The sequence below is a fragment of the Limulus polyphemus genome, unplaced genomic scaffold (assembly GCF_000517525.1).
Source record: "Limulus polyphemus unplaced genomic scaffold, Limulus_polyphemus-2.1.2 Scaffold1381, whole genome shotgun sequence".
Taxonomy (NCBI): domain Eukaryota; kingdom Metazoa; phylum Arthropoda; class Merostomata; order Xiphosura; family Limulidae; genus Limulus; species Limulus polyphemus.
Genome location: NW_013666991.1, coordinates 158099 through 167811, shown reverse-complemented (window position 1 = coordinate 167811; position 9713 = coordinate 158099). Strand labels below are relative to the sequence as shown.

The 9713-nt window shown below is 30.4% G+C and overlaps 1 protein-coding gene across 1 annotated transcript in view; it reads left to right on the top strand.

Annotated features, from left to right (window-relative positions):
- LOC106463337 (SPARC-related modular calcium-binding protein 1-like) overlaps positions 1-9713 on the top strand; it is an 85431-nt gene that overhangs the window by 51108 nt on the left and 24610 nt on the right. The window contains exons 6-7 of the mRNA XM_022390811.1: positions 5643-5876; positions 8145-8192. Coding sequence (XP_022246519.1) covers positions 5643-5876; positions 8145-8192 — 282 coding nt within the window. The remainder of the gene's footprint in view (positions 1-5642; positions 5877-8144; positions 8193-9713) is intronic.

Here is a 9713-nt window from a genome sequence, read left to right as displayed (position 1 = left end):
TAGTATAGTACAGTATAGAATAGAATAATATAGTACATTATAGAATAGAATAATATAGTACATTATAGAATAGAATAATATAGTATAGAATAGAATAATATAGTATAGAATAGAATAGTATAGTATAGTACAGTATAGAATAGAATAGTATAGTACAGTATAGAATAGAATAGTATAGTACAGTATAAAATAGAATCGAATAGTACAGTATAGAATAGTACAGTATAGAATAGAATAGTACAGTACAGTATAGAATAGTATAGTACAGTATAGAATAGAATAGAATAATACAGTATACAATAGAATAGTATAGTACAGTATAGAATAGAATAGTATAATACAGTATAGAATAGAATAGTATAGTACAGTATAGAATAGAATAGTATAGTACAGTATAGTATAGAATAGTACAATATATAATAGAATAGTATAGCACAGTATAGTATAGAATAGTATAGTACAGTATGGAATAGAATAGTATAGTACAATATAGAATAGAACAGTATAATACAGTATAGAATAGAACAGTATAATACAGTATACAATAGAATAGTATAGTACAGTATAGAATAGAATAGTATAATACAGTATACAATAGAATAGTATAGTACAGTATAGAATAGAATAGTATAGTACAGTATAGAATAGAATAGTATAATATTTGCTATTTTTAATTCAGCTAGATAATGGAAGTGAAATATTTAGTAGCCCCTATTTCTGCAAGATAATTAAGTGATCAGTGTATTTGTTTGTTTAATTGTTTTAAAGCATGATCTTCCATAGAGATGTAATTATCAGTTACCATCAAGAGGGATGACAACAACCTATTGGTAAACTCTATGATTAATAATAATAGAGTTGTTATAATTACAAATAATAATAATAATAATATTTATAAATTTTCAGTGTTAAGATTTTCCAATTAGGAAAGTCAATGCGTTTATCAATAAATGAATCAACTATAAAATTCAATACTTTAATTAGATCATCCAAACAGAGTTTACTACAACTGACTGTAAAATCATTATTTCTACTGAAATAGCACTTAAAAAAATTATTTAAAGTTTCTGAATCATGTAAAACTGATTATTGTTATTCAATATACAGAATTTGTGAAATTTACGACCATCATCTTTAAATCTTATATATTAATAGATTAAAAGTTCATATGTTTAACAGTAATAAATCTGTATTTTACGTCTCCCCGGTGGAACAGCGATAAGTATACGGACTTAAAACGCTAAAATCCAGAGTTCTATACCCTGCGGTGAACACAGGAGATAGTTCGTTGTGGCTTTGCTCTAAAACAAATATACAAACTGGATTTTCTATTGATTTAGGATCTGCATAAAAATACAGTGATTATGGAAATATGTTAGGTTTAAAAATGATTTTTTTTTCAAAGCTTTGGTGATTTTAGTGCAACAAGAATGGATACTTTGTTGGTAATTATACATACTGTACGAATTATTATTGAATGCAGAAAATTGGGTGAAAGATCCGATATATATGTACAATATTTCTCTTAATTTCTTATTCTCAAAAAATGAATTACTTCAAACAAGAAAAATAGGACTTCTACCTTGCTGAGAGAACTGAAAGATGAACAACATTTTTGTCATGAGCTATAGCGTATCAAATGAATGTATTCTGAGAATGTTTTCCATATGGTTGTTGCCATACTCATGCAACATGTTAACTGCATTTTCTCTATTTCAGTAATGTATATATATAGTAAACCTTTTGTATTGTTAAAAGGATGTATTGAATATTTTGTTCAAATACACTCATAATCGTAGAATGCACTTAATTAAAACAGTCATAATTACAAAGCCTTCTGATTTATTTTGCCATGTATTATTCTTTGTTTCGTCCTGATATTTTCTGCCATGTATTATTCTTTGTTATGTCCTGATATTTTCTGCCATATATTATTTTTCTTACATCCTTATCTTTTCTGCCATGTATTATTCTTTGTTACATCCTGATCTTTTCTGCCATGTATTATTTTTGTTACATCCTGATTTTTTCTGCCATGCATTTTTCTTTGTTACATCCTGATCTTTTCTGCCATGTATTGTTTTTGTTACATCCTGATTTTTTCTGCCTTGCATTATTCTTTGTTACATCCTGATCTATTCTGCCATGTACTATTCTCTGTTACATCCTGATCTATTCTGCCATGTACTATTCTTTGTTACATCACCACAACTATTGGAACAAGTATAATAACTAACATTCTTTGCATTCCACATTATGAAGTTTTCGAATGTTCGTGTCAATATATATTTTCCTTACGTTATTTTTGTGAGATAGAGAAATCTTATACTCTACTGTCTGCATTAGTCTGTGTTACCCATTTACGTACCATTGTTCTGTTGAGATTACAAATCTGTGTGTTCTTTTTCGTAATATAATTAATCAGTTTTATTCCAGTATTATTATGCTATAAAAATTATCGGTAAATTTCTGCAAATTTGTTTTTGTTTCTTTTCCAAATTAGTTGGTGTCGCTGTCTAAAATAGACATTTAGAACAAATTTCAGTTTGCTCTCAGTGAGAAATTTAAATAAGCTAAACTACCCTGATGGGTCAATGGTTCATTTACAGACTTACAAAGTTAATATCCAGGGTTTTCTTCAGTGGACAAAGCGCAGATAGCTCATTGTGTAGCTTTGCGCTTAAAAAAAAAACAAGATGCTAAAAGCATGGAAACTGAAAGGTTAACGACATCTAACGGCCAATTAATTTTTTTAGCATAAAACAGAGATGAAATGTCAGACCAGTTAGTGCAACATAAATGTTTTCTGTTCTTTCACACTTACACGTCACTAAACAACTTTAGACTTTGCCAATAACATTTCTTTGAAAAATTCCAACTTTCTAACTGGCTGTGGAATGTAGACCAAGAAAGAACATCGCTCTAGTTAACTTCAGATTAAATTAACATTGAACAAAAATCAAAGATTAGGGATTAAGCTCATGGTTTGGAAAAAAATTAAAGTCTCTGTTAAAAACTAATAAAAAAAAAGGTTTCCAGAATTCAAAGGGATTAAAATTTAGCAGCTTTGTGGTGAGATTTTCATATAACAGTCACTCGTTGTAAATTAGCCTGATCAGCTGACTATAGCCTTGGCATGTTCAGCTAAAGTTCATGTGATTAACAGTGTTGAAAGTACAAACTTTTTTTTTTTATCAGTTAGGTCAACAAAATTTGGACTGTGCTTCTTGAACGTTTGCTTCACAGTTCCAGGTCTCGTTCGGAGGGCGTGGGAAAACTGTACATTCCTTCCTAAACTCTAGGCTTTCATACTTGCACGTTATTTTGACAACTTGGTAACCTCAGACTAGAAATTGTCCAGTCAAGAAATGCTTTTCCTCTAAAACCTTATTTTGTCCCATCTTATTAATATTTTTGAAATTCCGAGCTAATTTTTCATCTAATTTTCACTGGTGGCTTCCAACACAACCCTCTAAAGCAAATTATCAAATGTTGATCCAATTTCTAACATTAACAAAGAATTAGTATTATGTGAAAAAGTGTATTTAAAAATACTCATTTTCTTAACAATTGCTATAAAGTGATCATGTTTGTGATCAGTTTTAGTTAAGATAAGTTCTCTGTGTCTATAAATACATTCTTAACCAGTTGGATGACCTCGTAATAATAACTACTTAAATGTTAAGTAACTTGTTTACATTTTTAGTTGTCTATTACAGCAAAATGAAGACATGAACAACACCAGTGTAGGATATAATACTGGAATTAATTTTAGCTATGACATAAATGTTCGTGTCGACTACACTTGTCTTTCTTTTTTCAGTTCTTGTGTGATATATATCGTGTTTATATTGTTAAAAAAATACAAGAAGTAATAATGTGTGACATATATCGTGTTTATATTGAAAAAAAAATACAAGAAGTAATTAATGAAAGAAACTACATTGCTATATACTTGAAAAACAACAACATAATAATGCTTGATTTATGTCTCGTATCTTACTATAATGGATGCAGCGTGTATGTCAGTATCTATGTATGTAACCAAAACTTCTGCGCCATCTATTGAATGGCACCACAAACAAAAATTCTTAAAAAATTTCACACTTCAAGATTCAGACAGTTAGAAAAACAACATAATTACACATGTTACACATAATTGGTATGTGCAACAACGATTTCTTTATAATAGAACATAATTTTAAATAAAAGTACTCTCCTCACAATAAGAACACGACTCTTACTAGGACTGTATGTGAGGGTTTGATTATATCTCTATTGATGTAATTTGTAAATGTAGTAATGAGAAACTGGAGTTCTTTAAAAAATTATTATTTTTTCAATAAAGGGTACCACTTTTAGTATATAAAAACATTACAATTTATATGAAAAGTTTGAGTTCTGTACATTGAATAATTTTGATGCAATGGGTTGCGTATGACTAAAGAGCACAATTCGAAAGTTTTTCCGTTTATTTTTGACCCCCCCCCCAAAAAAAATCCGTTTTTTTTTTTTTTAATAAAATGCTCACTTTTTCTAATTTTTTTCAATGAGGTATGATTACTAGGATTAGTAATTACTAGTACAAACAGCCGCCCATACGGCGGTGTTTCTGCTAGTATATATAATGTTAATTTCATTTTATAACAATATTTTTATTCTTGTGAGATGGTGTTCTACATTACAACATTAATCCTCTCATAAGGATAAAATTAATAAAATTTTATTTAAAGTTAGAACCGTCCCAATAATGTTTTATTTAAAGCTGGAACCGTCCCCGTCTAGTCTTACACTGCTAAATTAGGAATGGCTAGCGCAGATAGCCCTCGTGTAGCTTTGCGCGAAATCCAAAACAAACAAACAATCACGTTATATTTAATCTAACCAAAAACACCTTGGGTGTGAAAAAAGGTGCTGCAAAAAAAACAAAAAAAAAAGCATTCAGTGTACGACTTGCAGGAAAGAAATCAAAATTGGCGGCCAAACTGGTAGCTACACTTACAGCATTGATAATAATTTTACAGCAAATATTCACTCATTAGTTAGTCAGGCCGCGTTTTTTGTTCAACTTGGCGGTTGATGGTGGGTAAAACAAAATACGCGGCCAAGCTAACTAATGAATGAATTTAGCTGTTAAATAGCATAACACCTAAGAATGTTCAGTAGTTAAAAATATGTGATTGTGACAAAAAGGGCAAGAAACAGCCATCTTTGCAATTTATCCATAGTGACTTTTACCGCAAACAGAAAATCATTCCAAGGACATACTTTTGATTGATGTAAAGCCCCTTAACACTGGAAACTTGTCGAATAGACCCAATTAATTATTAGGTTGTGGTGGCAGTCTGTGAGAGCTCATCTTCGAAATGATGGTCAAATATGCCGGGACTTAAGATACGGACAGGTGAACAATTAAATTGTGACTGTGTTGTTTTACCTATTGTGAAATATTATGGATTAACCATTAGGAATGGGACTTACTTGCCAAGTACCTGTAATTTTTAAAACGGGCTACACTTCACCACATAACTTAAGATAAATTGTTTATTTCATTATTCATTTCATTCAAAAGATTCACGAATACTTGATGTTTTGTTTAATTTTTTTCCTCAAATGTATTGCGTTTATTTTTTTATTTTTAGGGTTGCTACTTAACCAAGAAACCCAACGGGTCATCAGATGGAAGTTTGATCAACTGGACACGAACAAAGACGATGTACTCAAAAGAAGAGAAGTTCGAGATCTTCGTCGAATGGCGAAGAAAATAATTGAACCTCGCCAGTGTGCCAAAACGTTTGTTAGACATTGCGATTTTGATCATGATAAAAATATTTCCCTGGTTGAATGGTCAAAATGTCTCGTAACAGATCTAAGTAGTAAGTGCTTCATTTCTTTCATAATTTACGTACATTATAGCAAGATACTTCACATGCAAAAATATATTTTAATGCGGCGTAGATAATGTATACAAAATCATTATGACTGTGTGAATACTCCGGCTTCGAAATAACGCAGAACATCACATAATAGATTAAAAATTGACATATTAAAAATCATGGTTGACAAACACCGTTACTTCTTATTTCTGTAATTTCTGAAAACTGTTTATCTAAGAATTTCACACAATTCTTTTTCTTAATATGTTACACCATATTTAACAATCTCAGTCTCTCCCCCCTAAAGTTGAAGGTGTTTGTTGAGGATCTAGAGTAGTGAAAGGTTGTTTGTGTAAAAGTGGTAATGTATTTCAAAAAGATCATTCTCCCGATCCCGTCAAATAACATGACAATTTTACTAAATATTTTCTAACCAACCTTTAAATGAGTGAATTGGTTGCATTTTTCCCTAAGTGGTCAACTTACACTGATGTTTTGGATTTGATAATATTGTACATAGACACTATTTCATTAATAAACATTTTTTTGTGAGTTCATGACATAAATCTATAAGGACTGAACTCGCATCACCGTGGTGGTAAGTCATTACTAACCTGATTAGGATTAGCCACTACAAAACAGATTAGGATTAGCCACTACTAAACCGATTAGAATTAGCCACTACTAAACCGATCAGGATTAGCCACTACTAAACATATTAGGATTAGCCACTACTAAACCGATCAGGATTAACCACTATTAACAGATTAGGATTAGCCACTACAAAACTGATCAGGATTAGCCACTACTAAACAGATTAGGATTAGCCACTACTAAGCCTATTAGGGTAGCAATTAGCCCTATCTCAAAATTACAAATTCTTAAAATAAAATGCATGAAAAGTTAAATCTTTCAATCGTCGTTCATAGTTTCATTAGTTGTAAACAATTAATCATTATTTTCTGTGATTTAAATATTTATTGAATATCTTATTAGCAATTATTTACATGTTATAGGCCAAGGCTCAATCTTCGATACTGTATATGTTAATTTTATGGAAGAATACTACTGTTTTTTTTTATTTATATGTTAAACTCATTAAAACAACTTTATTAAAAATTTTCTTGGTAATAATCTGTGAACGTTACTTTATCAAAGATTATAGCTGTCTTCAGCGTTTGGTGATAAGCACAATAAAAATTCCCAAAATGCTAATTAATTAAGAGTTAAAAACACCAAAAAACGACGTTTTTGACACAATGAAAAGTAAAATCTTTATTATAGCTTACAGTCGTCTAGTTTCTATAACAACGTTACCATCATCGGGGCTCACCTTTCATTGTACAAAAAAAGAAGAAAAAACACGTCGTTTTGTGTTTTTTTACTCTTAATATAGTAGCACAATGTGCCTGAAAAGAAATTATGCTAATTAATATCTTTTATTGAGATTTTTCTTCTTTTTTTGGTGTTCTAACAAAACTAATCTTAAGATTTATTTATATTTTGATACGCTTTTTTTTTAGCTTCCGTTATTTTAACTTTGCATGGTATTAATCTAACATTCTTGCTTCATAATATAAGTCCCCCTGGTGGGACAACTCTAAGTTTACGGAATGACAACGCTGAAATTCGGGGTTCGATTCCCCCGAGGTGGACACAGCAGAGAACATAATGTGGCGTTATTCTAAAACAAATAAACATAAAAAAAGCAACAGAAATAGTATTCGAATATAACTTGTTTAGTATGATATATATATATATATGTTTTTGCCTTTATGCTTGTATCAATAATTATTGAGAAATATCACTACATTTTGATATTTTATTATATATGTGTGTGTGATATCGCTTTCAAATTAATTTTTTCTTTATATTCTCGAAAGACACGACGAGAAATACAATGATATTAAAAATATACATTAAACGATGATATAATTAACTTAAAAACTGATACTAGCGAAATATATCTGCTCAATATTATGATATTTCTGGTAAATTCGTGTTCCATAAAACATGGCGTCTTAAATTAGTGTAATTTCTTTAAAGTTACCATTCTGCCATATCTCGCTTTCTTAGTTGCACTATCTCTCTCTCTCTGTCCTTCTTATTATCCTGTTAAGTCCAATTTTCCGTTTCTGTCGGTTTCCCGCCTCCAAACTCTTCGGCTGGGACCAATGTGCAATATCCATCTGGACTCCGGTCCATCAGAATGTCACTAACCTGTTTGACATGTAGTTTTTCTTCGCATTTTTATGTCTTTAAATTCAGAAGAGAATCCTGTGAGCACATCGACAGAAAGGAAATTGCCACCCTCAGGTACGTCTTTCTACTGCCTTAGGTATAATATACGATAATGTATGATTAATACCCCTTTGATTTAAAGCTACGTCTTTCTACTGCCTGCCTTAGGTATAATATACGATAATGTATGCTTAATACCTCTTTGATTTAAAGCTACGCCTTTTTACTGCCTAAGGTATAATATACGTTATGTATGATTAATACCCCTTGATTTAATATAGCTTATCTTCATACTGACCTAAAAAAAATCTTATATATCATAATAATTGAAACTTGATTTTGTTTGGTAACTGTCCTCAATGCCTTGGTTAATATGGAACAATTAAATGGCACAAGTAACTGACAAATATAAACTGAAACCAAGATGGCAGTGTTGATGCTTCATCTTCATGTTTTAGACTTAAATGTTTCTTTAAGATACGACAAAAAAATCACAAAATTCAATATAATATGTAAAACAGAACATGCAGTAACACAGTAAGACATCAACAAACTGATATTACAGATCAACGAAACAATTCTGAACACAATCAAAGGAATAAATTAGGTAAAAATGATAAAAAACATATACGTTATAAGATAAAAGGGATATGTTTAATAGAAATAAATAGATATTAGCACTCAATGGTTATCTTAACAATAGTGTAGACCGGTAGTCTAAAAACAAATACACGTGCTTAGCCTTTTATTTATACTTTTCAATCTTAACAATAGTAGAGACAGGTAGTCTTAAAACAAATACACGTGCTTAGCCTTTTATTTATACTTTTCAATCTTAACAATAGTAGAGACTGGTAGTCTTAAAACAAATACACGTGCTTAGCCTTTTATTTATACTTTTCAATGTTAACAATAGTGGAGACCGGTAGTCTAAAAACAAATACACGTGCTTAGCCTTTTATTTATACTTTTCAATCTTAACAATAGTAGAGACCGGTAGCCTTAAAACAAATACACGTACTTAACCTTTTATTTATACTTTTCAATGTTAACAATAGTAGAGACTGGTAGTCTTAAAACAAATACACGTGCTTAGCCTTTTATTTATACTTTTCAAATATTGTTTATTTTGTATTTTAGATTCTTTTTTCATGCTTCTACATCTACTTAATATTGAAATGTACATGATAATAGTAATATAATAATGAGTTTATATACGATGAATACTCTTAAAAACGTTTCTTCTGTCTTACAACGTGTCGATAATTTGACAACTTCGTGAACACAATATTTGTCAACAAAGATTGTTAGGCTAATAGAACTGAGGAATCAACATTGTTCAGGGGAATGAAACAATGATTTTACTCAACAACAGTCATTTCACAGAATGTACAAAGTAAATACTTTAGTTTTGATGTATAGTCCGTTATGTATGAGACAACCATAAAAATATGGAAGTGTTTACCCGGGCTTTAAATGGGAATTTTTCTAGGTGTGAATAACTTGTGGTGTCCAAAAAGAAAAAGAATAGGGCGAAAACGGGGAGCGTGAGAAACATGATAATAAGTAAATGGAGAGAAGTATGTTTGTTTGTTG